Here is a 27,683-nt window from a genome sequence, read left to right as displayed (position 1 = left end):
CTGCGGCGTGGATCCTGGCAAGAGGAAATGGCAACTCACCAGGGTCCGACGGCACGTCTGGGGGGGCGCCCTCCAGGTCTCTGCCCCGTGGCGCCCAAGGAGAAGGGCTGGTGGAGTCTCCGCTGCTGGGGGGCGCTGGGGACGAGGAGGAGGAGGAGGCCGAGTTTGAGGAGAGGCAGCTGTCGCGCTCGCCCCCCCGCGGGGGACACTCCGCAGCCGACCAGCCCCGCCGACCCCCGGAGGCCGCGGCCTCCAGGAAGGGGTCACTGAAGGGGGACTCGTGCTGGCCCGGGGGAGGCCCGGGGGGCGCCGGGGGCCAGGCCGAGACGGAGTGGGCCCACTCGGGGAGCTCCTGAGAGTCCGGCTGGGGGAGCCAGGGGTCCGGGGTGTCGTCGGCCGGCTGGCAGCAGCGGGGGCCGTCCTTGGGGGGGCGCTTTCCGGGAGGGCTCTGTGGGGTGCCAGGCCGGGGGCTCCAGAGGCGGGCGTCTGGGGAGGGGCCGGTGGCCAGGTGAGACGGGGAGTCCAGGCCGGAGTCTTCCACATTCTCGGGGGACGAGGAGGAGAAGGGGGAGGGGCTGGAGGCCAACAGGTAAGAGCGGGGGGCTGCGGGGGGGGGGGAGAAGTACAATAAATAGACATTGATATCCATATAGACAGATAACGATATAGGTATCAATAATAATAGAGATGTCAATATCAAAATCAATAGGCATTGATATTTATATATCTATAGATCTATATCGATGTTGATAGATAAATAAATATAGATAGATATAGGTAGACATAGATAGATGTATCAATATATCAATATAAATATCAGTATAGATCTAGCTATCTATATTTCGCTACAGATCTACATCACACCTTTAAAAGGCATGGCTTTCTGCTCCCCTGTCCACACTACAGTTCCCAGTCTGCTATTTGTCTACTCTTTGGCCACACTTAAAGCCCTGCGATCCCAATTTCAACAGACAGCCTCCCCCCCCCCCATGAATCCTGGGAGCTGTAGTATGTTCATGGCACCTTGAGTTGCTGGGGAAAACCTTTTCCCGCTCACGGAGCCACAATTCCCAAAGTTCTCTGGGAAGAGAGGTTGGCCGTTAAACGTCCCCTTGATGCAAACTATGAGGACTAGAATCTTACTTTATTTGTAGACAAAGGCATTGTTTGCAGAAGGTCCCAGATGCATTCCTCCAGGACGGTTTGGGAAAGAGAAATGGCTTCTCCAAAGAATCCTGGGAGTTATAGTTTGCTCAGGGTGCTGAGAGTTGCTAGGAGCTCCCCCCCCCCCCCGCAGTACCCTCTCCCAGAGTGACAATCCCCATTAAAAGGTCAATTCCTTTTCTCAGGGAACTCTGAGAACTGTAGCTCTGGGTGCAGGGGGTTTCCTTAGAACTACCAGCACTCTTCACAAACTACAGTTCCCAGGATTCTTTGGGGGACGCTACAGCTGTTCAGAGGCATCACGGTGCTTTCATAGCATGGCATGAATGTGGCCTGAGTGACATGCAAGTCAAGCCCACTGGGCTTCCCGGGAACCGTAGTTTGATAAGGGTGCTGGGAGCCGTAGCTCTGCAAGGGTTAAACCGCGGCTGCCAGGATTCTTCAGGGCAGGAAGCCAGTTCTTTCAAGTGGCGTCACAGGGGTGCAGATATGGCCTCAGAGAGGACCTGGGGGAATCGGAAGGGGCCCTCGGGGTCATCTAGCCCACCCCCTGCAATGCAGGGATGCTGGGGACCTTTTTCACCTGAAAACTCCTCGTTTTCGAAGGCTGACTCCAGTGGGGGGCCAAAGAGGGCGCTGGCAGGGAGAACGTCGGGCTCAGGTTTGCTGTCACAGCTGCGGAAGAAGAAAACGCTGGACTTGAGAAACTGTGATCTGAACAAGGGCAACAAAATTGGTGGAACTGGCCATCTTTCAGTGTGCCAGCACCGAGCCTGTGGAACTCCCTGCCTCTTGACACAAGCTAGGTGCCTTCACTCTATTCTATTTGGCGCCTGCTGAAGATGCTCACAAGCTTAGAAAGTTTGAGTTTGGAGTTTTGGTCCATTCTGTTGTGCCCTTTCCCTTTGTGTGCCTTTGGTTACGGCTGCAAATTTTTCAGCAGTGGTCTTGTTGTTTTCTCTCTTTTGCAAACTGCTTTCTGTAATCAAGCAGTAATAATAATAATAATAATAATAATAATAATAATAATAATAATACATGCTTTTAAGTGATTTTATGTCACGAACCACCCTAAGGTCTATGGGTATAGGGCGGTTTACAAATTTAATTAATTAGTCACTTTAATTGTTTTTTTGTACCTCCTACATCTGAATGGGGTACAAAAATATTTGTGGGTTTGTTTGCGTTTTTGGTGTGTGGAAGCTGCCCAGAGTGGCTGGGGCAACTGAGTCAAATGGGCAGCACTGGCCTCAAGTGGAAGGGAGTTCCGCAGATGTTTGCATGCAGACACAGATATCAGAGTGCAGAGTGGAGTCTGCTCTCTGAAGACCCCAGAGTTACCTTGTCATACGGGTGCCGAAGAGAGGTGCTTGCGGGTTGCCAGACTTATCCCCTGTGCAGAGCAAATTGGAAATATATATTTAGAGAACCGTAGATTTGGAGGGTTTGGGGGTCCACCCCTAGTGTCCCATCTCCCCTTTTTCTCACCTGGGACAGGGGCTGTGTCAGAATCCGTCTCGGCTGAGGCCGAGGCAAGTGCTTTCAGGTGCCCTGGAAAGGAATCAAGAAAACCTAAAAAATCGCCAGCCAGATGCCCCCAAAGGAAGCAACTCTCCTGCAGTTCCCAGAAACTGGGATCCAGAAGCATAGCTGCCTTGACAGGAGCCCCAGCTGGCCCCCTCCTCTTCCATGCTTTGGTCCAACCCTCTTCTAAAGCCATCCAGTGGCAGGGAGTTCCGCAGCAGCAACCCTCTCTCCCAACCTCACCCAAAGAGTCCGAGGCAGAACACTCACGGGAAGAATGCCTCTTCATTGTGCACTGCGGAAAGAGGGGAGAAAGGGGAGAGGTCAGGAAGGTGCTGTGGCCCCCAGCCCATGCTCATAACCATCGAGATCTGGGGCAGGGCCCCTACGGCTGCCTTCCGCCCTGGGTGGTTTACTTATTCGTTTTGTAAAATTTACACTGAGAAGGCAGGGAGGTTCAAAGCCATTTGGGGAAAGGATAAAGCAATAAGTGATCAGTCAGGAGAATGTGCAGCCATAAATCAAGATCTAAACAAAGATGTTTTTTCCCCCAGGCGTCAAGAAAAAGGGCAGGTTGGCACCTCAACGAAGGTGGAAGATGCGTTACGTGGCAGATGGGGCTCTGGAGGGCACCACGTCGCCAAGCCCTGGTCTGGAAGAAAACCTTTGCCCCCCCAGACCCCCTCCCTCAAGCAGGCAGACTTTGTCAACCGGGCGCCCTGCACCCGGTGCTTTACACCACATCTCCCCGTCAGTCCCAGTGAGACACTTGGAGGCACAGATAACGGCCGCCTAGGCCGCCTGGAAACCATAGTGTCCTGGGAAGCATAGCGCCCAGAATTCTGGTGCAGAAATTAAAGCTAAAATCTGGATACAAGTGGAGCCGGGCACCAAGGTCTTTCGGCCAGGCCTGCCGCTTCTCATTTCTCTCTCTCTCTCACCCCCATGCTGGGGGGCAGCATGAGGTTCCCCACGGAGGCCTTGAGCTGCTCCACGGCCGCGGCGCTGCTGGCCCGCTCCCGGGGCTGCACCGGCTTGATGCGGATGTAGAACTTGTGGGGCTCCTCATCATCGTAATCCGAGTCGCTGGAGGAGCAGAAGCGGGTGGGGTGTTCGCGTGGGGAGATGGAGTCAAGGGGCCAAACGGGTGGCAACAGAATCACAGAAGAGTTGGAAGGGACCCCAAGGGTCATCCAGCCCAGCCCGCTGCAACGAAGGAGTCTCTTGGCCAACGTGGGGCCCTGAAGTTTTTTATTAGATTTTCATAACTTTAACCAATTAATTTCAAATTTCAAATTTGTTATACATGTCTCATAATTTGGCTTCCCACTTTCCCTTACACGCATCCCTTTTACATACTGCATAATATCACACATTTTGCCTAATCATAGAATTGGTGAGCCGGAAGCCCCCCAGGGCCATCTAATCCGGCCCCCCCGCAATGCAGGAATCTTTCACCCAAGTTGGGACTCGAACACGTGGCCCTGAAATTAAGAGTCTCAAGTGAATGAGCCATATTCCTCCATTTTATATACTGCCATGTTCCTTCCATTGCTCACATTTCAAATCCTGCCTGCAATTTCATTGGGTTATGGTATATATTTATTTTTTTGCAAATAATCCAAAAACGGCTTCCGCTTTTCTGTCAATTTATCGGAGCTCCTGGGTAAATTCATGTCCCCATTGATGCTTCCCTGGAACAAGAGGAACAGTCTTCCCCATTGGACTCTGGACACCCCACCTCTCCCCCTATTTCTGAAACACCCCTCCCACTCCCCCCCCATCTCACCCTCCCCCCTTATGAGGAAGAAGGCCCTGCAGCCACATATTCCAAAGGATATCGTTCTGATTTGTTTCGGGCCGGACAGTGAAGCCTTCCTCATCCACGTCGGGGGGCTGAGGAGAGAAGAGAAGGAGCAAAAGTTTGGGGTGGGAGCCTCTCTTGGGGCAGCATCCTCCTTGGGGTTCAAATACCCCCCCCCCAAAAAAAAATAATAATGGGAGGAGAGACCAAGATGTGAAGCCTCATGGATTATTTGCTTGCAAAAGATGCATGATTCTCTGATCCATAAGACTGGACCCTCTGATTCCCAGAACCAGCTGGCTGCTTTTTCTTTCTTTTTTTAAAAAAACAATTTTATTGAAGGCTTTCAACATATTGAGCTGAAACCCAAACTCGTTTATTAAAAGGTCATAAAAAGCAATAATAACAGAAGAACGAGAAAGAACCATTGTTTAACAACTATTCTTATTATTATTATTCCTACCCTGCCAATCCAGCTAGGTTTCCTCAATTTGTACCCTAACTGCATTTTTTTATATAAAAAAGGCTCTTTTCAAAATCCTTTTAAATAAACAGCAGTTACTCTTTAAGCACAGTAGCAGTTTTTAGGACCTACCTAGTAAACTGTTTAAACTGATTTTAATAAATGCTGCAATCTGCCCTGGGAATTATGGTGAAATTTGGGTAAGGAACCCAATATATATTTCTCTTTTTATTAAATCAAAATTAATACAGTCTCCACAAAACGACAACAACATAGCATTAAAGTTAGAAATCAAATAATAATTGTAAGTTTTCATTAAATTTCTTAGTCGCCCTTCTCAAAATGGCCAAGGGTGACTTACAGAGAGATAAGATAGATAAATTTACTTGTTACTTATTAATCACCTTCCACAGGTGCCCAAAGGCTTAACACCAAAAAACGGAACAGTGAATTTTGTATTTTTAAATGATGGGTAAAGAATCCAAATAAATGACAGCAATAATAATGATTAATTATAACAAAATATTAGCCCAGTAAGGAATGAGCATTGCACTATTCAATTTATCCTGTGCCAATTTGCCAAATTGTTGATTTTTGTCATTTTTGAATTTACTGGCAAGCTCTGTATTTTATATATAAAATTAAATTTCAGAAAAGCTGTGCTCTGTATTTCAATATGCTTTGGACACAGCTCATTGCGGGAAAGCAGCATAGAAATGAACTCAGTCAATCCATCAATCAATTCTCAGGAGCGATGGAACATTCAGTGGCAGCTTAAAAAGAAAAGAAAAAAGCAGGAAATGGAATGGAGTAGCTATGGGGAGGGACTAGCCGGCCGCTGGCTCCTGGAATGGCCCTCAGGCTGGGGCATTAGGATAAGACGGTGACACTTTCCTGTGGGTCTTGTTGGCTAATGATAAATATTACTCACCCCTGACTCGGCATCTGGAGATTCCCTGGGCAAAAGGAGAGAGGGAGAGAGAGAGAGATTGAAGAGCATGCGCAGACTTGGGGAGTGAGATCGGTCTCTGTGGTCGGGGAGAAAGAGGAGCAACTCACACAGAGTCCCGCTCCCGTTCTTTGCGGCTCAGGCCAGGGATGCGGAAGGCTTTGCTGCGGGTTCGCTTGGGTCCTGCAAGAAAAGAGGAAGCCCCTCCTTGATGAAGAGTGCTGTGGAACCCAAAAGCTTGCACACTTAAAAAATCACAATCATAATAAATTGCCGCAAGCTTTCCAAAGTCCTTCATAAAAGGGTCTCTGGATGTTATCACACGCCAAAAAATCTGGCGGTTCCTCCAGGTGGTCCCACACACCCCTTTTCCAACCCGGCTGGATCTGGGGTGCTGCCACCTCACGCTCAGACGTACTTGCCTTCCTGCGCAGGAATGATGATCAGCTCCTCAAAATCCAGCGGTCCTATGGGGAGAGGAAAGAGGGGAATAAAGGGGAGGCCAAAGGCTAAAGGCGTTTGGGTTAAGGCAAGCCAAGCCAAGCCGGAGAAACGTCCTTATTTCACTTGGTTCCCGGTTGCAGGATCCGGGCGAATCCATCTGCTGCAGATTCCTGAGCTGCGGCACCTACATTGCTGGGGGCTGGACTAGATGACATTTGGGGGACCCTTCCAACTCCCAGAAGTTCAACCCACCCGGCGGATGCCGCCCGGTCCCTTTGCTCTCGGCGAAGTTCCGCAGGAGCGTCTCCACTCCAATGTTCTCCATGTTCTGCTTGAATTCTTCATGGACCTGCGGTTGGGGAGGGGGCAGAGAAGACAAGGCTGAGGCCAGGATGGACCCCCCACGGACCCACCCAAGCACCCGGGGGTCCTCTGGGGGCGCCCAGCCCAGTTGCCCTTGCTGGCCAACCAGCCTCTTGTGGGGGTCAGGTGGGATTACCATGAGGAATTATGAACACACAGAGCAAGCCATTGTGTCCGCAATGAAAGCATGGTGTTGGCTGGGCTTGGGTCATGGACAATAATTTCTGATCAAATCCCACAAGCCTCTGCATCTCTGCCCATTTTCTCTACTGTCCATTTTCTTTCTCTCTGCCTGACAGGCACGTATCAGCACTCTAAACACAGGCCAGTTGTTCACCAGGCACCTGGGCCATAAAGATAGTAGGTAGATTCTCTGATGTAGCTTTCCTTGGTTTTGTTAATCCCAGGGCCAGGAGGAGAGTTCACAAGGAGATGATCAAGATGCCCATCTTTCCTTGCCATCCTTCCTCTCCTGTTTTGCTAAAAGCATCCCTTCTTGATTCCTATTTTATTTACTCTGAACTACGTATGCATGCTGAAGTACAAAATAGTTTCTTTGTAGTTAACAGGATTTCTTCTGATCTAACTTTGTTCCCACGTGGGGTTTTTCGAAATGCTCTGTAAAAAGTTCTTTTGTGAATAAAACGACCTGGGCCGAGGGGTGGACAGTTTATTATTGACACTTCCTCCCAGAGTCTTGCTGGTCAAGCCTCGTGTGTTTTTTATTAATCAGAGTCCAATCCTTCCTTGCTTTGGGAATGCAACAGCCTCTCACCTGCCCAATCTGGACGTGGGTGTCTTCCACCGAGTGGACGTAGGAGCCAATCAGGACCTTCATCTGCTCCAGGTGCGATTCCTCCACCTCCTGCAGGCGCTGGGAGGGAGAGGGCAGAGAGGAGGCAAAGCAGCAATGGGGGATTGCGGGGGGGGGGCTAGATGACCCTCAGGGGTCCCTTCCAACTCTACCATTCTATGAGAAAGGCTCAGGAAAGGGCCCCCGAAACCATGCAGGGGAGGCAGACAAGGAACGTGTGGGGATTTTGCGAGGCCACAGCAGGGCCTGGCCCTGACGCCTTCTGATACCTCACACATGGAGGGAACCACATAAGAACTGGACCATCTAGTCCAGCCTTCTGTTCTCCCAAGGGCCAGATCCCCCAATGCGAAGCCCACAAGCAGGATTTGAGCACAAGAGCATCCAAGTTGGCCATCCCTGCCTCCTGTGGGAGGGAGTTCCACAGTTAAACAGCCCTTCCTTTCACCCTTTCCCAAATCTTCCAGCACTCAGCTTTGTTGGATGCACACCAGTTTTCACAGTGGACCCTACTTACTAGCAAGAGAGGAGGAGCCCTCCCTGCCGGGACTGCCTTCCAGGGAATAGAAATTCACAGGAAGAATTTCTGTTTTTTTCCATAATATGAGAGAATGGGGGACAAGCTTTCTCCCCTCTGTCCATTCCATGCATGATTTCATCGACGTGGGTCTTCCTCGCCTTTAATCTAAACCGAAAAGTCCCTGTGCTTTTGGAGGTGGTTTCCTGAACCCTTTTCCAACTCTGCAATATCCTTTTTGAGCCAAGGCGACCAGAACCACACACACAGCCCTCCAATCGCGGCTGCACCCGGGATCCGTGCGACGGCATCAACAGCGCATTTCCAACCCCTTTCCAAAGATCTCCCCTGCCCCCTTTGCATCCCAAAGCCAGGCCGCCTGCGGCAAGGGGGCTGCTCCCATCCTGCAAGGACTCTGGGTGCAGAGAGAGAAGGAACAACCCACTGCAAGGATTTGCACCCGGGGAGCCCAGGAGGGGGCCAATCTTGGAGCGAATCGCCAGGGCCCATTCGCACTCCTGGCCACACTGGGAGGACCCTGGGGCACCCTCCGCCCTCCACCGTCGCCCACCCAGCCCCCCGTACCACAGCGGAGTCCAGCATCTTCTGCTGAAAGTCATTACGCGCTGTGTTGTACTTCTCCACAGCCCTCCGCAGGGCCTCCACCGCCTTCCGCGACTTCAGCTCGGCCTGCGGAGACCATTATTATTATTATTATTATTATTATTATTATTATTATTATAAATTGAACATCCCCTTATCCCCAAAATAATAAATAATAATATTTTTTTATTTATACCCCGCCCTTCCCGGTTCAGAAAACCAGGCTAAGGGTGGCTAACAACAAATTTAAAACACTTAATTGATGCAACAAAAACAACATAAAATACAGTATAAAACGTGAATAACAATAAATTCAGAATTCAAAAATCAATTTAGGGGGAAAATCTATCCAATAAACATTAGATGATACCCAGGGTTAGCTGGCTAAATTAGTCGTATTTGGGCCAGCGAGGAGACCAGGGGAGAATTAGCTGTGGGATCCCAGAGCGGGTGATCTTCATAAAAAGGGGAGTGGGAGGGCTAAGATCAGGCTAAGCTCAAGTTGAAAGCCAGGCGGAATAGCTCTGTCTTACAGGTCCTGCAGAAGGAGGTTAAATCCTGAAGGGCCCTGGTCTCCTGGGACAGAGCATTCCACCAGGTCGGAGCCATCACTGAGACGGCCCTGGCCCTGGTGGAGGATAGCCTGACTTCCTTAGGGCCCAGGACCTCTAAAGTATGGTTATTCATGGACCTTAAGGTCCTCTGCGGGGAAGACCAGGAGAGGCGGTCCCATAAGTACGAGGATCCTAAGCCACAGGGTGGTTCACAGGATAAAATAACAATATAAAAATGCAAAATACACAATCAAAATAAAACCCCCAAAAAACCATTTGCTCAAAATAATCTGAATTGGCTAGTGGAATGGGGAGGGGGTTGCTGCATTCTTTCAGGATTATCTCTGCACTTCTAATTAAATAGCTGAGATTCCTGCACAGCAGGGGGTTGGACTAGATGACCCTTGCGCCCCTTCCAACTGATGACGATGATTCTATGGTTCTAGGACTGTAACATCCTCAGGCCTGGCAAGCGGTTTCGTGGGAGCACCTTCCTTCTCTTCCCCACCCTGTTGCATAAAAGAATAATCCACATTTGCCCCCCAAATTGGGGGATTCCCTCCCCCACAGAGGGGCATCAGGGACCTTCATCACACAGAGGAGACTGAGCTTTTCGCCCCAGGCGTCGGCAAGAGAGATCAGCAGTTCCCAAACTCCCCTTTCCCACCTGCGGAGCCCATGAAAATGCTGTAGCAGCTGGAATGGTCTGTGCTGTGCAATTGTTAGCCATATTTTGGGGTGGTTTTTTAGTGTTTTCTATATGGGATTGTGGGACGCGGGTGGCGCTGTGGGTTAAAGCACAGAGCCTAGGACTTGTCGATCAGAAGATCGGCGGTTCGAATCCCCGTGACGGAGTGAGCTGCCGTTGCTCGGTCCCTGAACCTAGCAGTTAAAAAGTACGTCAAAGTGCAAGTAGATAAATAGGTACCGCTCCGGCGGGAAAGTAAACGGCGTTTCCGTGCGCTGCTCTGGTTCGCCAGAAGCGGCTTAGTCATGCTGGCCACATGACCCAGAAGCTGTACACCGGCTCCCTCGACCAGTAAAGCGAGATGAGTGCCGCAACCCACGACTGGACCTAATGGTCAGGGGTCCCTTTAACTTTACCTTTACCTATATGGGATTGTGGCCACGGCAGCTTCTAGGAGCCGCAGGTGGAAGCTGAGCACGGGGGGGGGGGGGAGGACCAAGCTGGGCCAACCAGCCCAGGAGGAGCAGGACTTGGCCCCCACCAGAGGTAGCACCCCTCCCCTAAAAGCCCAGATAGACAGATAATTAGTAGAATAGTTCAAGAGATGATTAAGAAAAAGAGATGATAGCTAATCAGTAAAGTAGATAATAGACAGATGATTAATAAGATAAATGATAATTAGTAAAAAAGATGATTAATTAGATGAATGATAGATGATTAGTAGAATACATAGGTGATTAATCAGGAAGAGAGATATATGATAGTAAACTAGGTAATTAGATAAACATGATTTATTAGTAAGACAGTCTATAGCTAGACAGGCAGAAAGGCATCGACCAACACACAGAGAGAGGGATGAAGCGAGGACTCAGCCTCCGGACTGTAAATTGCTTCAGCTGATTGTAATATATCAGTTAAAGTGTGTATCTGAAGAAGTGTGCATGCACACAAAAGCTTATACCATGGGCAGACAAACTAAGGTCCGGGGGCCAGATCCAGCCCAATCGCCTTCTCAATCCAGCCCTCGGACGGTCCGGGAATCAGCGTGTTTTTACATGAGTAGAATGTGTGCTTTTATTTAAAATGCATCTCTGGGTTATTTGTGGGGCATAGGAATTCGTTCATTTCCGCCCCCCCCCAAAAAAAATAGTCTGCCCCCCCCAAGGTCTGAGGGACAGTGAACCAGCCCCCTGCTGAAAAAGTTTGCTGACCCCTGGTTATACCCAGAACAAACGTAGTTGGTCTCTAAGGTGCCACTGGACAACTTTTGTTATTTTATTTATTTATTTATTTCAGCTGCGTCAGATCAACACAGCTACCTACCTGATTTCAACATGGTATTTTAACACTGCAATCTGCCCTGGGAACTGAGCGCAAGGAAGGAATGCCATATTTCCCCCCTTCTCCACACCCACACGGATCCCCTTTCTGCTTCAGCCACCCAGAGAGCTGAGCCGAACATCCCTCACCTCTGACGACAACCTAGGTGTGCAGCCCCCTCCCCTGTTCACACACAATCTCCCCCCCTTGTTGCCCCCCAGGGTCACCTTGTCGATCTCCTTCTGGCTGCCCCCTTCTCTCCGCAAGCGATCCAGCTCTTGGCAGCGGCTGCTGTACGTTTCCTTGGCTTTGGGGAGGTGCTGAGCGGCTCCTTGCAGGATTTGGACCGCTTCCAGGGTCCCGGCCACCTCATCCTTGGACTGGCAATGGGACGGCCAGAGTGGGGTGGGGGATACACAGAGAATACTTTGGTGGGTTTGCGGGGGTGGGGTGGGGATCAGTATTGTGCTGAACTGGTCAGGCAGGTTTATCCCCGAGACATTAGCCGGCCCCCACATCCCCCCAACGCGGCCCCCACTACCTTCTTGTGCGCCCGCAGCTGCTCGTCCCCATAGCGCCCAATCTCCTTGATCAAATCCTGCAGCTTCTTCACCAGCTCCGCGTGGCACAGTGCCAGCTTGTCCGAGGAGATGCGGAAGACCTCCCAGAGGGGGGCAAAAGTCCTGGGTGGGTTTGGGGGTGGGGGGCGCAGGGGAGAGAAAGGAGCCCAACCCGAAATGTTAATCAACATCTGCTTCACTTGCCTTGAGAAGAAACCACCATGCAGTTCACTGGCCCCCTTTCCACAATTTTTAGCCATTTCTGCCCCTTGCGTATTTTGTATTGCTCTGTTCCCCCCCTCCAGGAACGGAAAACATTCTGTGAGGAGCTATAAAATACTGCAAATCAATAATAATAATAATAATAATAATAATAATAATAATAAGAAGAAGAAGAAGAAGATGTTTTACTGTTTTTATATTTTGTTGGAAGCTGCCCAGAATGGCTGGGGCAATTAATTAATTAAATTCATATGCTGCCCATCTGACTGGGTTGCCTCAGCCACTCTGGGCAGCTCCCAACAAAATATTAAAAACACAGTAAAAATTAGATTTATGTACTGCTCTTCATCCTCACATCTGAGGGGCGGTTCACAGAATAAAATACAGGGCAGAAACAAGAAAATAATTAGAAGCAAAACAGTGAAACAATACCCCCTCCCCCAGGCAGATGGGTGGGGTACAAATAATAAAACTGTTGTTGTTATTGTTGTTAGTGCTTTTTGGGGGGTACTCATCCCTGGGGGTCCCTCCCGACTCTGCAGTTCTGTTCTCTAGGGCTCACCCCAGCTGAGTGCTGTTTCCGGCCATCTTGGACATCTTGGCCATAGACTTGGCATAGGTCTCCTCTACAGCCGCCCTGCGGAGAAGAAAGGAGCAGAGGAGGGAAGAGGAAGAGGAGGAATAAGGAGGGTTCCGGAGCGGGGTCTCGAAGAGCCCAAGATTGTCTGAAAAGCCCTCGTGGATCACAAGGAACCCTCTTTTAAAGCCACCTACATTGGCTCCTGTGGCAGGGAGTTCCACAGTTAATAACTGCATGCTGCATGAATTATCTGCCCTGAATATTCCAACATTTGTGGGGCGTCTGCCAGTTTAGGTTTTTTCTACAGAGGGAGAAATCCTTTCCTCTCTCCACTTTCTCCACGCAATGCACGGCTCTGATCAACTCTTGCAACCTAGGAACGGAGCACTTCCAGGTTTTCTATGGACAAATTTAGTGATATTTGGAAAGTATTTATCGAAACATATAGACAAGGGATACAATTGTTGGTTTCTGCTCTCTTCACTGTGCAGCGAAATGCTTGTCACAAGACAATGTTTACGTTCCAGTCAGAGTTGCTGTTGGAGTTTCTCACGGGAAAGGAGACTGGATGTGACGTACACTGGTTTCCTGTTTTTCACTGTTCACTCTGTTCTTCTCTCCGTGCTTCAGAGGAGAGAGGATGCTTTCTCTGCTCCGGCAGAGGCAAGATGTTTTTCTGTAATCTACCAGCTTTGAAATGTAAATAAAGCAATATAGAGTATGTGCACGTATTCCTCATCATTCCGCTGTGCACGGGACACTGCAAATTCAACAACAATAAGTCTATCTATCTATCTATCTATGTATTATATATTTTAGTAATCCCATTTCTATTTTAATGACATTTCACTATTGCTGATATATTGTGTTTTCTCCCCTTCTTTCTTTCTTTCTTTCTTTCTTTTTCTTTTTTCTTCTTTATACTAATCTGTAAAAAAAATCTCTCTCTCTCTCTCTGTGTCTCTCTCTCAACCTTTATAAACTTCTACCTCTCCCTTGCTTTTTCTCTGAACCAAAAAGTCCCTCCTGGAAGAATTGCTCCAACCATCCCTTGACCATTTATGGCTATTTTCATCTTGACCGCCTCCCAGAAAAGGAACAGGATCGAGTTCTTATAATTTCACTCCTCTGGGGAAACAGAGAACAGGTGGGATTACCTGACATAGCACTGGAGAGCAAAAAATGAAGGGGCTGGTGGGGTTTTTTGGCATGCAATTGAAGATGCTTGATGCTGCTTAAAAGGAGAGAGAAACACAGCGCAGGCCGGATTCTGCACTTAGAAGCTACCCACTTATAAACATACCTGGCCATTGATTTGGGTGATTCACCTGTCCAGCTGGGACCTGGGATCAAGAGAGGTGCAGCTCTGCCCCCCAGTGGTTACTGGAGGAGACGCAAAGCCATTTCCTTCCCTCCTGCAAACACACTTCTGCAGATTTAGAAACCCCATCCATGCCAAATTAGGAACAGAGGCTTCTCAAACACAGATTTGGGGACTGGTCGGTTAAAAAAAGAGCAACACCTGAGATTTTCCTTGCTTTGCAAGATTTCTCCCCCTTAAAAGAAATTGCATGGGAAGAAGGAACAAGCACCTGGCATGAATTCTGCAAAGGTTTCTTTGCTTCTGTTGAATCAACCCAAGGAAACTTTTATAAATCCGCAACTAGGCTTGATAATCCAAGAACACTAGTATTCTTTTCTTCGGCTTATTTTAACCCCTGTGCAACTGGGGCAGCTCAGCATGACTACTCTAAACCTTAGGGTCATGGGTTCGAGCCCCACATTGGGCAAAAAATCCCTACACTTCGGGGGGTTGGACTAGATGACGCTCGTGGTCCCTTCCAACTCTAGGATTCCATTATTTGCTTGCTCTGTGCTGGATCCAAAGCTTTGACAAACAGAGAAGCGAGATCTGCTGGGGTGCTGATGCTGGGAGCGTTAATCTGTCCCGGGTGCTTTAGTTGTGATTCCTGCATTGCAGAGGCTTGGACTAGATGACCCTCAGGGGAACCTTCCAACACTACGATTTTATGAGCCCCTCCATCCTATGCTCAGGCTCTTATCTACGTGCCCATTCTACAATTCTGTTCTTCACATTTTATTTCCCAGCTGTTTTGTATACATCACAAAATGAAATTATTTCATTATTATTTACTCACTTATATACCGCCCTTTATTAAAAGATCCCAGGGCACTGTGCCTCCTTGCAAGGAGGGCAGGGATCTCTGTTGCAGCAGAAAAATAAAGATCTGCCTTGCTTTGACTGGATCCCTGCCTCCAGCCACTCTTCTCCAGCCAATAACAGACTTAGGGAGTTTGGCTGCAAAATCCAATCACAACAATAAAAAATCTTATGAAATGAAACATCTTTGCCAAAAGGAAACAAAAAACCTCAGGCAAGCTATGGGCGAGTTATGGAGAAGAGGTCTTGCAAAGAGATCTCCTTCAGGCCGGCAGCTCACCTCTTGCAAAGTTGACCCCCAATTGCAGTGTCAGGGAGATTTGCAAACCAGGGCTCTGTGAGCAAACTGGCAGTAGGAAATTGGTGCTTGGATAAGTGGGTGATGGTTTGCAGACTGGGGAGGGGCACAAGGAGGAACTGGACGGAGCTCTGCCCCCCCCCCCAGCCATCAGTACCTCTCCCGCACGAAGTCCGCCAGCTCCTTTGCCGAGATCTGCCCATGCTTCATGTTGTGATAGAGGATGTCAAAGCCATGGTTCTTCTCGCCCTGCGGTGAAAAGCAAGAAGGCAAAAATGAGGCGTGGCTCTAGAATAACGGGGGCTGCCCCACCAGGAACCAACATTTCAGGGACCCAAAATACGACTTTGGAGCTGTCTCACCCCCAATGGCAACTGCAGCCTTGGTTGGAGGAGCCATTTGGCACCTGGCTTATATATCTGAGTTTCTCACGCTGAAACCAGGCGGATTAAATCTGTGGCTTTTAAAACTGTGCATTGCAAAGTTACTGTTTTGCTTGTTATTCTGCGATGCATTTTGGTAGCATACCATCCAGCAAAGGGCAGCGCAGAAACGTAATTAATAAATGCTCTGTATTTTCCAACTCCCATTGGTGCAGCCACACCCAGAGGGACGCATCCCTGCACCTGCCGCACAGGTAATGCCAACAAGCAGTTTTTGTCCTTTCTTGGGTAAGAAGCCTCTGCACAGACAGCTGCCCCGTTGCCATCCAATGACGTCTGCATGCGCATTTTGAAACAGGATAGGGCCCTTTTTATCCTGAAGCCATGTGGTGAGATGGGGTTGAGCCCAGTTTTGAGTTGGCTTGTGAGGGAGCAGCAGCAGCAGCCAAAAAAAGCTCCTGTGACTTATTAAATCTGTGTGTCACCCTCCACTGGAAGAGCTCAGAGTGGTGCATATTCTGGGCTGAAACCGCAGAAGCATAACGTCCAGGTCAAGGATGTTGACCAGCTGGAATGTGCACAGAGTTGAGATATCTGCATGGCAGGGGGCTGGACTGGATGACCCTCAGGCTCCCCCACAGCCCTATGACTCTATGATATAGTATATGGAGAGAGAGAGAGCTCCCCCAAATCTACCCTCCCTCTCCTTTTAATGCTCAGCTTCCCAACCAGCCTTCTCTCCCCCCCCCCCCTGCTCTGTGCGTGGAGCCTGGGTCTCTGGGGGTGGGCTTCCGCTCCCCCACGTCCCTTGTCAATCACAACCCCTGCCCAACCGCCCCCTGCAGAGCAAATCTCCCTCCTTGGCATTCCTCCTGGGGAGATGGCAAGGTGTGTGTGTCCGCGGTCGCTAGGCAACCCGCCTCCCTGCAGAGGCGGCTTTGGCGTTGATGGCTGAGTGACAAAACAGGTCCTGTGCATTCTTTTTCTGCATCCTTCCATGCCTTTCTGAGCCCTGCAAGGTGGTTGCAAGGCCACGCCCTGTGGCAGGGAGTTCCAGAGGGCACAGAAAGAGAGAAGGCGGGTCGGAAGCCTTCCCAGGATGCGAGCAGGACCACTGCTCCATCGCAACGCAGTGTTGTCTGCGCTGAGCGGTTTAGACTCAGGGGGACAGCCCCAGCGGCCTTTCCCCTTTAAAAATAAAGCAAGATCCTAATCCTCATCATTCTGAACAAACACTTGGCTTAAAGAGAAGAATCAGAAGCTGCCTCAGACCCAGCCAGACCTCTGGGTCCGTTCAGCACAGCAATGCGGACCTTGACCACCAGCAGCAGGTTGTCAGCATCAGTCATGGCTGATTTAGTTGAGATACCAGGGGGTTGGACTAGATGACCCTTGGGGGTCCCCCAGCTATATCATTCTATGACCCACAGTGGAGATGCTGTTGGGGATTGAACCTGGGACCTTCAAAGCAGCTGAGCTGCCATCCAGCCCCTTGAAAAACAGAGTGAGTCTCCAGGGCGGAGAAGAGACTGTTAAAACAGGGAAAGTTTATAGTCCTCATGAATCTGAACGAAGGACTGCAGAGCTGCTGCCAGTCAGTGTAGTCACTACTGGCCTTCCTATTTCAAATCCGCCCTTTTATTCAGGCACCTTGGCTTTCCTTCTTAAGGGGAGGGGTGAGACTCAGTGGTTTTGCACAGACGTTGCTGAGCCCAGCAGCTTAGATAATCCGAGCCTTGCTTTCGTTTTGTTCAAACTAAGAGAGGCAATGTTGCGTAGTGGTTAGAGTGCCGGACTACCACCTGCAAAGCCTCTCCCAGCCTCCCCGACCTCGCAGGGTCGTCGTGGGGCTCCACCGGGACCTGGGAGAAGCCAGGGTTTGGCTTGCTGGAGGAGGGGGGCTGGCCCTGCCCCCCTCAGCCGGACCCACCTTGTGGGGCTGGAAGGGACCCCAGGGATCATCCAGCCCAACCCCCTGCCATCTTCTGAGGAAGGAGGAGGGAGAGAGGGACACTTCTGCCCCCTGGGGCTCGCTGGGGAGGAGAAAGGGGGGGCAGAAGGAGAGATTTGCTGCCTGTTCCTCCGGCTGTTTTGGAATCTCCCAGCTGCATCCGCAGACAATGGCGCCTGCAACCCTCCCCCCCCCCCCCCCGGTGGCACCACCCTGACGCCCGCTCTGTTTACTTGCGGCTGGCACTGGGTGTCCCGGGAGTCACAGAGAGGAGCTGTTGTTTTGTTTTGTTTTGTTTTGCGCACGTTGCTTGGAGGGCCTTTGACCCGCAACACGCCTGAACTCAGATCCGGAGCTTTTGAGTCGGCAGGTGGCTTCACGCAGGACGTAGATCCCGCTAAGCAGCAAACAGAGCACCCCAACCCAGTATCCTGCTGCCGACAGGGGACAGGCGCAGGGGGTTTTTGAGAGGAACAGAAACTGTTTTGTTTGACTTACTTTTGCCCTGTATTTTATGGACTGCCTGAGATCTTAGGATGAAGAGCAGTATATAAAATGAATTAAATAAAATTTAAAAAATAAAAGAACCTCCTTTCTTTTCCTGATGCTTAGTAAAAATCTCCTTTCTTGTAAGTTGAAGCCACGGGTTCCAATCCTCCCCTCCAGAGCAGGAGAAAACAAGCTTTCTCCCTCTTCCATGTGGCAGCCCTTCAGATATCTGAAAATGGCTCTCAGTCTCCTCTTTTCCAGGCTGAACATCCCCAGCTCCTTCAACCGTTCCTCATCTGGCTTCGTTTCCAGACCCTGGGTCATCCTCCACTGCTCCTCTTGCTGCTCCTGTGAGTCTTTGGGAAGACCGCTCCCCCATCAGGCCCAAGGAGAGGGGCCTACACGCACACATACTCTCAGCAGCAAGTGGCAAAAATGGTTTCAAATGTTTTAAGTGTTCTTAATCTGCTGCACCTCGAATGGTTGTTGTTGTTGTTGTTGTTTTTAAATATTATATTATTTTATTATTTTATTTCTGTTTGGGGTGGGACAATGTTTAGCCATGGTCAGATCACTTCCTGGTGCAACTGGACTTCTCTGCGACCCTTCCCCCCTGCAGGGAGGTGGGACCAATTCGGATGGTCCGCCCCCACTGCTTAATGGATCCAATTGGCTTCCAGAGAGTGGTAGGGGATGTTTTATCCCATGTTGATGGCCTGGTGGCCCATAGGAATGCGGAATTAACCAGGGCTATTGACTGCCTGGCTCCGAAGCGCCCTCTCCGATTGCATGGAGCCCGGACAGCCCCATGGTTTTCCCCGGAGCTGAGGGCGATGAAACAATCATCGAGATGGCTAGAGCGCCAGTGGCGGAAAACGCATTCTGAATCAGACCAGACATGGATTAGAGCTCAACGTCGAGCCTACCAAGTGGCAATGGCGATGGCGAAGAGGACCTTCTTCACTGCCTTATTGCATCTGCAGAAAACAGCAGCAAGAGACTCTTTCAGGTGGTTCGCAATCTATCGGAACCACCTGTACCACCGGGGCCTGGTAGGGACCCCAAGATCTCCTGCAATGCTTTTGCAGATAAAGTCGCTCAGATTCAGAAGGAGGTAGACTCCACTGTGGGAGCAGGGCAGGGCGGGAGAGTGCTAGAGTCCTGTCTAGTCAAGTTGTGTGGGATCAATTCCAATCTGTTACCCCCGAGGATGTGGACAGGCTGCTTGGACAAGTGAAACCAACCACTTGTCTCCTTGATCCTTGCCCATCCTGGCTAATAAAAGTGAGCAGGAAGGGCTGGGCGATGGGCTCTGCGGGGTGGTGAATGCTTTCCTCTGCTAGGGAGCCTTCCCAGACCCGCTGAAAGAGGCGGTCATTAAACAGCTTCTTAAAAAAACATCTTTAGACCCAGCCAATATGGCCAACTATCGCCCAGTCTCAAATCTACCATTCTTGGTCAAGGTTATTGAGCGGGTGGTTGCTGAACAACTCCAAGCACGCCTGGAGGATGTGAACCATTTGGATCCCTTCCAGTCGGGATTCAGGCCTCATCATGGGACTGAAACTGCCTTGGTCGTGCTGGCTGATGATCTCCGGCGGGACAAAGGTGAGAGCTGTTTCCTAGTTCTGTTAGATCTCTCAGTGGCCTTTGACACCATCAACCATAACATCCTTCTGGACCGTCTAGAGGGGCTGGGAGCTGGGGGCACTGTATATGGTGGTTCCGCTCCTTTCTCCTGGGCCATGTCCAGAAAGTGGTGGTGGGCCCTCACTTGTGGGGTGCCTCAGGTTTCCATCCTCTCCCCCATGCTTTTTAATATCTATATGAAGCCGCTGGGAGAGATCACCAGGGGGTTTGGGTTGGGTGTCCATCAATATGCAGATGACACCCAGCTCTACCTCTCTTTCAAATCAGAACCAGTGAAGGCGGTGAAGGTCCGGTGTGAGTGTCTGGAGGCGGTTGGAGGTTGGATGGCGGCTAACAGATTGAGGTTGAATCCTGACAAGAATCCTGACAAGACAGAAGTACTGTTTTGGGGGGACAGGAAGCGGACAGGTGTGGAGGATTCCCTGGTCTTCAATGGGGTAACTGTGCCCCTGAAGGACCAGGTGTGCAGCCTGGGAGTCATTCTGGACTCACAGCTGTTGATGGAGGCACAGGTCAAATCTGTGTCCAGGGCAGTTGTTTATCAGCTCCACCTGGTATGCAGACTGAGACCCTCCCTGCCCGTGGACTGTCTCATCAGAGTGGTGCATGCTCTACTTATCTCCCGCTTGGACTACTGCAATGCGCTCTACATGGGGCCACCTTTGAAGGTGACCCAGAAAGTGCAATTAATCCAGAATGCGGCAGCTAGACTGGTGATTGGGAGCGGCCGCCGGGACCATATAACACCGGTCCTGAGAGATCTGCATTGGCTCCCAGTATGTTTCTGAGCACAATTCAAAGTGTTGGTGCTGACCTTGAAAGCCCTAAACGGCCTCAGTCCAGTATACCTGAAGGAACATCTCCACCCCCATTGTTCTGCCCAGACACTGAGGTCCAGCGCCGAGGGCCTTCTGGCGGTTCCCTCCCTGCAAGAAGCCAAGTTACAGGGAACCAGGCAGAGGGCCTTCTCGGTAGTGGCGCCCACCCTGTGGAACGTCTTCCCATCAGATGTCAAGGAAATAAGCAGCTATCCTATTTTTAGAAGACATCTGAAGGCAGCCCTGTTTAGGGAAGTTTTTAATATTTAATGCTGTATTATTTTTAACACTTGATTTGGGAGCCGCCCAGAGTGGCTGGGGAAACTCAGCCAGATGGGCGGGGTATAAATAATAATTTGTTGTTGTTGTTGTTGTTGTTATTGCATCTAAGCGCCATTGGATGGCAATGGGGCCGGTCTCTGTGCCATGGCTGCTTTCTCTCAGTGGCAAACAAAATGTCAGAGCTGTCTCCTCCTCCCATTCTCATTTGCCCATCTAAGGTAGACTGACTCTGTCCATGGAGGCTCCATTTAAGAATCCCAAGAAACGTAAGGAGAAGCTCCCCAGAAGGAGCAGGATGCGGCGTCCCCCCACAAGTGCCACCCCCCCCAAACACCCCCCACATCCAGGGGTTGTATATGACATTTCCCCCGAGAAAATATCCCCAGACGCAGAAGTGTGCCTCAACCTCCCTGTGCACCAAAAACCTTCAGGGTTCCTCCCTCCGCTCTAAGCCGTGACTCAGACGCATGTTGCTCATTTTCTTCATTTTTGCAGCTCGCTATTCTGCTGCTAAAAGGGACGCAGGTGGCGCTGTGGGTTAAAGCCTCAGCGCCTAGGACTTGCCGATCGAAAGGTCGGCGGTTCGAATCCCTGCGGCGGGGTGCGCTCCCGCTGCTCGGTCCCAGGGCCTGCCAACCTAGCAATTCGAAAGCACCTCCGGGTGCAAGTAGATAAATAGGGACCGCTTACCAGCGGGAAGGTAAACGGCGTTTCCGTGTGCGGCTCTGGCTCTGGCTCTGGCCAGAGCAGCGATGTCACGTTGGCCACGTGACCCGGAAGTGTCTCCGGACAGCGCTGGCCCCTGGCCTCTTAAGTGAGATGGGCGCACAACCCCAGAGTCTGTCAAGACTGGCCCGTACGGGCAGGGGTACCTTTACCTTTACCTATTCTGCTGCTGCTCCTACGACCAGCTCATTCGCCTCCCTTTGGTTGCCCCGGTTTGCAAATAAAAAATATGACTTATTTGCACGATGCATTTATCCTGGGAAGGCGTCATTAATTGCAGATAGAGACGGAAAGAGAAACTGCCTGGGGAAAAGGCACCAGTGTAAACAGATCAGGAGAGAGTTGGCAAAATGAGTTTTCCATGCACATCAGGGAGATTTTCTTACCCAGAAATGCTCCGCAAAATAAGACATGCTGCCAGCCCAGGATGGAAGCCTCCTTCGTCTCAGCTCTTGGAAACCTAGAATGCAAAAGAGATTGGAAGTAACCAGGCAAAATGACACACACAGAGAGCACTGGGACAAACTGGGGATGGTGGGAGTCATGGTCCGAAGCAACCTCAGGCTGACGAAGGCTGGGATCAGGAGGAAGACGTGTGAGGAAGGCTCAGGGCACGACAACCCCCCCGGCAGCTGCCTCCACCTTCCCCATCTCTGCCTCGCCTTGAGCGCCAGAGACAAGCCCCTAGTCCTCAGCGAGGTCTGGGCCTGGAGGCTCCACAAGAAGCTAAGGAGAGCCTGGAGGATGTACCAGACCCTTCAAGCTCAGGGTCCGGACCTCACAGCAGCCAAATACCCCAAGGAACCTGGGGGCCCAGATAGACTGCCTCTGGGCCCGGAGGCCCCACAAGGAGCGAGGCTGCTGAATCAGGCCACGTAGCCCACCACCCCGTCCTCACTGTGGCCAGCCAGGTGCCGCAAAGGGAAACGGAGCAAGCAGGATTCGAACGCAAGAGCAACTCTCCCTTCCTGCGGTTTCCAGCAAGGAAGAAACGGTGGAAGCAGAACAGAGCTGCTGTGGCTAACAGCCAGCAATAGCCTTCTCTGGCTCCATGGATTTGTCCCATCAAATCGTAGAGTTGGAAGGGACCCTGAGGGTCATCCAGCCCAACCCCCTGCAAGGCAGGAATAGGCAGCTGTCCCTTACAGGAATCGAACCTGCAACCTTGGCATTATCAGCACCACCCAATCCTCTTTTACCAGGGAGCGTGCGAAGATCTCTTGTGCAAGCTAGGCGGAAGCTCCCCAACCAGGGGGCAGGTGGGGGGGGATGTTGCTCCACATTCTCTGCATGCTGAGGTGGGTTGGACTAGATGACCCTTGGGGACCCTTCCAACTCTTTGATTCTATATTACATTACATTACATTATATTAATTTCTATTCTGCCCTTTCCCCCAGGCTGGTTCTCAGGGCGGTTTATGACAAATTAAATTAAATATAAATAAGACGCAAAAAAAATATGAAAGATCACCATTTAAAAGTAATGTTCTGTTCCATTATTGTTTGCAGTTTGTGATCCATGCAAATGAAAAGCAGCATAGGAAAATGAAATGAAATGTGAGAGAATTAAAACAATACTAAAAAAAAAACCCACAATTTTTAAAAAATTGAAATATTAAAAATGCCGCAGCCCTATGAAAAGCTCTTTCCTTAACTGATCTATTGATGGCATTTCTCCGGGGGGGGGGGTCTGCTCCCTCTCCTCATTGGGCCCTACAACAACCCTACAAGGCAGGCCCAGTGGGGCGAGCAGGGGGGATTCGAACCCTGGTCTCTCCTAGATCAGGCGCCTGGCCTTCCTTACCCTTCGGAGAGAGCACAACTTCTCCCCTCCCTGAAATGCAGACATCCTGCAAAGGCAGTTTCACCCTCCAGCGCCGGATGGAAACAGAAAAGAAAGCACAGGAAACGGAAGAATTGCAAGAGAAAATGGCCGCGTTTGTTGCTGCCCTTAAGCAAACTGAGGTTTGAAGCTGGTGCTGGAACCTGAACCCAGGACCCACCCTAGATTTTAAACAGCTGACATTTGCAAACCACCCCTCCTCTCGTGCTAAAAGAGAAAGGACCCAGGCATCCTGCTCTAACCACTCATCTCCCCTCCCCAGTACTGTCAACCTCCTGCAAAGTCGGCCCAGGAGTGAGCATTTTGCAGAGAAAACCGGCCTGCCACTCACCCTTTGTCGGAGGGAAGTCTGCCCTCTCCGAAGGCTCATATTCTCAGTTCCTGCACACAAAGGATCTCGCGGGAAAGCACCCTGGGGTGCGGAACACAAGCAAATAAAGGGAGAGCGGAAAGCAGGTGATTCGAACCCAGTTCCAGTTTTGCTTCTGTATTTCTGCAACACCAAAAGCAGAGAAACAGAAGTGGAGATAAGGGAGTGTTGAAAATCCTTGTGGTTCCGCTGCAGCCACGCTCCACAACCTCCCTTGCAAACGCTGCTAATTTGTGTGTTTTAACGGCTTCTTGTTAATTGCCTTTTTTGCGACAAATATCAGCCGCCAGACCCTCCGATAAGCGGGAAAGGGATCTCCCCGGAGGGCGTCCAGAGATTAAATTTTAAAAAGTAAATAAATGCACATCCTGCAACGGAGGGGGGGGGTTGCATGGGTTAGGGCAATTTAATTTTGGAATTGAAGGATGGTAAGAGTTGGAAGGGAACCCTAGGGGTCATCCAGTCCAACCCGCTGCAGTGCAGGAATTTCAGCTGAAGAATCCCTGACAGATGGCCTCCCCCAACCTCTGCTGAAAAACCTCCAAGAAGGGACACCCAAGGGTCATCTAGCCCCCCCTCTCCAAGCCAGGAGCCCGACTGCTGGGATCAGGCCGAAGGGGGACTATCCAGTCCAGAATCCTCTTCTCCCTCGGCTGCGCCCCCTTTGGCTCTGATCCCACTATCTGGCTCTTCTCGTGGATCTTCCAAGTCCACAAGCAGTCTATCTGGATTCCTAGGTTCTTAGCGGCATATGAGCACCAGGCTGGGCTAGGTGGGCCCCCTTGGGGTCCGATCCAGGCCAGTCGCAGAGATCGCCTGCCTTGCGCAAGGAGAAGGAATCGCCCCAGGCGACCTACTTGGCCTTATTGACATGTCCAAGCCGGACGGAGAGGCAAAGCTGCAGGGGCCAGAGGAGGAAGGAAGGAAGGAAGGGAGGGAGGGAGGGAGGGAGGGAGGGAAGAAGGAAGGAAGGAAGGAAGGAAGGAAGGGAAGAAGGAAGGAGGGAGGGAGGAAGGGAAGAAGGAAGGAAGGAAGGAAGGAAGGAAGGAAGGAAGGAAGGAAGGGTGTTTGTTGATGCCATTTGCTGGATACCACAGGAGGGAAGAGTGGCTCTCGTGCTCGGATCCTGCATGCGGGTTTCATAGAGTCATAGAGTTGGAAGGGACCCAGGGGCCATCTAGTTGGCCGCTGTGAGAACAGGGTGCTGGCCTAGACAGGCCCCCTTTGGGTCTAATCCATCAGTCCAGCTCTTATGATGTCCTCATGGAGCCTCCAGGCCCAGAGGCAGTCTATATGCCTTCCCAGGTCACATGGGGCATTTCGCCACTATGAGGCTGAGCTACGTGGGTCTGATCCAGCAGCCTGGCTCTTATTATGGAACTTCCAGGCCCAGAGGCAGTCTATCTGAATCCCTAGGGTTAGTGGGGTATTTGGCCACTGTGAGGCTGACGTGATGGGGCTCCCCCTGGGCCTGATCCCACCCCTCAGCCTCCGCATAGAAGAAGAAGAAGAGGAGTTTGGATTTGATATCCCGCCTTTCACTCCCTTTAAGGATTCTCAAAGCGGCTCACATTCTCCTTTCCCTTCCTCCCCCACAACAAACACTCTGTGGGGTGAGTGGGGCTGAGAGACTTCAGAGAAGTGTGACTAGCCCAAGGTCACCCAGCAGCTGCATGCGGAGGAGCGGGGAAGCGAACCCAGTTCCCCAGATTACGAGTCCACCGCTCTTAACCACTACACCACACTGGCTCTCCAAAGTGAGGGTCTGATCCAGTTCCCAATCTGGGTTGATGGCGTCTTCCAAAACTGTATTTTAATATGCAGTTTTATTTCACTATCTCAAGGGGAGGCGTTGCCATGGAAATGAACAACAAGATCTGTTCCATCAGATCTTCAGGATACAGATCCGTTTAAAGGAAAGTCATAAAATAAGCAGCCCCCCCCCAATGCTCCAGTGACCGTCACCCCAAAGGGAGCGACCCCAAGATAAGTACTGGCACCACAAAGTCCCTCAATTTTGCTGTGATTCCTGCATTGCCGGGGGTTGGGCTGGATGACCCTCAGGGTCCCTTCCAACTCTGCAATCCTATGTCACTTGTGGTGGGAATGTAAGTTGGTGCGAAATTTCGGGGGTTCAATTTCCGCAGGAATGATCACCCTTATCTGAGAAACTATCGTTTGTTGTCCAGAATTAACAGATGGTTTTTAACGATACCAATTGTCAAAATAATTGGTCTCATCTTCGATCTCGACAGCTCAAATAGTAATTGCAACTCCGGGGGAAACAAGCCCAACATCTTACACTGAGCACTTGGTTGCTGTCACTCACGGAGGAAATTAGGCATAATTTGAGATTTCTATGAGGACTAGGACCCCCCCCCCGGCACTTTCTATATGATTTTGCATTCCTTTATTACATTGGATAACGCTAATAAAAAGGAATCGGTTGTTTTAACCGAAGTGCAGTTGGACTTATTCTGCACGCCAGTTTTACAGTTTTCAGTTCAGTTTTCACCTACGATTACAACAGTAAAGCGATATAAGAAAATCCTTACCAATAAAAGAATAGATGTTGGCACAGTTTAAAGATATATATGTATATTTACTCCAGCCTGTGCTTCTGCAGAGGCAAGACCAGGCCTTTTACCCCCGCACTGCAGACAGGGCCTAGCAAACATTGCGCACCTGGGGGGACAGGTGTCCTGGCTCTCCCCCCCCTCGCCCGAAAAAAGCCACCTGTTCACACACACAGAAGATATATATCTGCAGAAATATATTCCATCCAGGTGGCAGAGAGATAAGGAAGACAAAGGTTTCTTCCTTGCAGCAAATCTGGCCTGGGAGAGGTTCCTGCAAAAATTACCTGTCCAGGTAAGGAGCAGGGAAGGAAAAGAGGTTTGAGGATGCACCTGCGCTCATTTTAAGGTTTGATATTTTATGGATGTTTTTGTATTTTGCAGGAAGCCGCCCAGAAGTGGCTGGGGAAACCATATTATTATTATTATTATTATTATTATTATTATTATTATTTCCCCCATTTTGTTCCCCAGAAAGGAGCAACTGGTGCTTGGCCGCCTGGCAGGAAAAGCATCCCCACCTCCGTCCTTCTGACACCAGTTTGGGCATTTGCCAAGGGCCAAAAGGTGCGCAGGATGAGGAGCCAATCCTGACCGGTGCTGCGCGTCTCGTGCAATGGAGAAAGGCGGACGAGTTGGCACAGGTCCAAAGCCAGAGCAACAGCATCGTGACCATTTCAGGCCTTTGCAAATGGGATCCTGAGCCAGCCTGAACTGCCCCCTCCACACACCCCTTTCTCAGGTGCAGTTGGCCCTCCATCACTGCCTTATTTTTGCAGGATCTCGACCTGTCTCCGTTTAGCTACGCAGCCAGACATGGCTTGGCCATAGACAGCATCCACAGACATTTTTACACGCACACACATATATATAATTTGCACACACACACTTTTCTCAGGAAATGCACCTTCTAAAATATTATTATTAATTATTATTATTATTATTATTATTATTATTATTATTATGCTTCCTTCTCCATTCTCATGAATAACAACACCTTCGTCCAAGCCACAACAACGCATCAGGCAAGTTCATGCAATGCCCTGCAAACATGCAATGGAAAATATATATTACCGTAATTGTTTTTCTCCCACGGTGGGATTCTAATTTTTTTGCGCTGTGTGTGCTGGATCAGAACCAAGAAATTTGGAAGCAGCTTCCCCCACCCCCTAAAAATTAACCCACAGCGTCCGCCTCTTGATGCAGCTAATTAGGGTTTTTCTTTATCTCCCCCACCCGAATTAAATATTGCAAACAGGGGTCTGGGGGGGGGTGGCCGGATCCACCCCCGATCTTTGAAATTCTTACATGGGCAGTTTTCTTGCAACGCTGCAGGTCCCCCCCCCAAAAAAAAAAAACCTGCATGGGTGTGCAAAAGGTGGGTGATAATAATACCAGGCTGGGGGGGGCAAATGCACTGACCTGTTTCCGCCCCTCGGCATCCCCGGCACCTGCTCCGCTCCCCTCTTTGGTTTTTGCAAAAAAGAGGGGGGAGGGGAGAAGGGGGGAGGAGAAAAGGCTGCCCCCCCCCGCGCTGCAGGGAGGA

The 27,683-nt window shown here is 50.5% G+C and overlaps 1 protein-coding gene across 3 annotated transcripts in view; it reads right to left on the bottom strand.

Moving 5' to 3' along the window:
• FCHO1 (FCH and mu domain containing endocytic adaptor 1) overlaps window positions 1-27,683 on the bottom strand; it is a 38,268-nt gene extending 10,585 nt beyond the window's left edge. Inside the window, exons 1-20 of one of the 3 annotated variants that reach the window (XM_079960491.1) lie at window positions 27,560-27,683; window positions 23,523-23,684; window positions 21,735-21,808; window positions 15,207-15,298; window positions 12,552-12,626; window positions 11,749-11,890; window positions 11,435-11,587; window positions 8,628-8,732; window positions 7,487-7,585; window positions 6,601-6,697; window positions 6,327-6,371; window positions 6,015-6,087; window positions 5,887-5,911; window positions 4,530-4,584; window positions 3,630-3,805; window positions 2,959-2,983; window positions 2,653-2,715; window positions 2,506-2,557; window positions 1,748-1,839; window positions 40-603 (exon numbers count right to left, since the gene is read on the bottom strand). In XM_079960491.1, coding sequence (XP_079816617.1) covers window positions 40-603; window positions 1,748-1,839; window positions 2,506-2,557; window positions 2,653-2,715; window positions 2,959-2,983; window positions 3,630-3,805; window positions 4,530-4,584; window positions 5,887-5,911; window positions 6,015-6,087; window positions 6,327-6,371; window positions 6,601-6,697; window positions 7,487-7,585; window positions 8,628-8,732; window positions 11,435-11,587; window positions 11,749-11,890; window positions 12,552-12,626; window positions 15,207-15,298; window positions 21,735-21,761 — 1,960 coding nt within the window. In that variant the 5' untranslated portion in view covers window positions 21,762-21,808; window positions 23,523-23,684; window positions 27,560-27,683. Of the gene's footprint in view, window positions 1-39; window positions 604-1,747; window positions 1,840-2,505; window positions 2,558-2,652; window positions 2,716-2,958; window positions 2,984-3,629; window positions 3,806-4,529; window positions 4,585-5,886; window positions 5,912-6,014; window positions 6,088-6,326; window positions 6,372-6,600; window positions 6,698-7,486; window positions 7,586-8,627; window positions 8,733-11,434; window positions 11,588-11,748; window positions 11,891-12,551; window positions 12,627-15,206; window positions 15,299-21,734; window positions 21,809-23,522; window positions 23,685-27,211; window positions 27,273-27,559 lie in introns of those variants that run through there. The other 2 variants (XM_079960493.1, XM_079960492.1) reach the window with 2 other exon arrangements.

The sequence above is a fragment of the Podarcis cretensis genome (genome assembly GCF_951804945.1).
Source record: "Podarcis cretensis genome assembly, chromosome: 18".
In the NCBI taxonomy this organism is placed as follows: Eukaryota; Metazoa; Chordata; class Lepidosauria; order Squamata; family Lacertidae; genus Podarcis; species Podarcis cretensis.
Note: the sequence above shows the minus strand (reverse complement) of the source record. Positions and strands in the feature narration are given on the sequence as shown.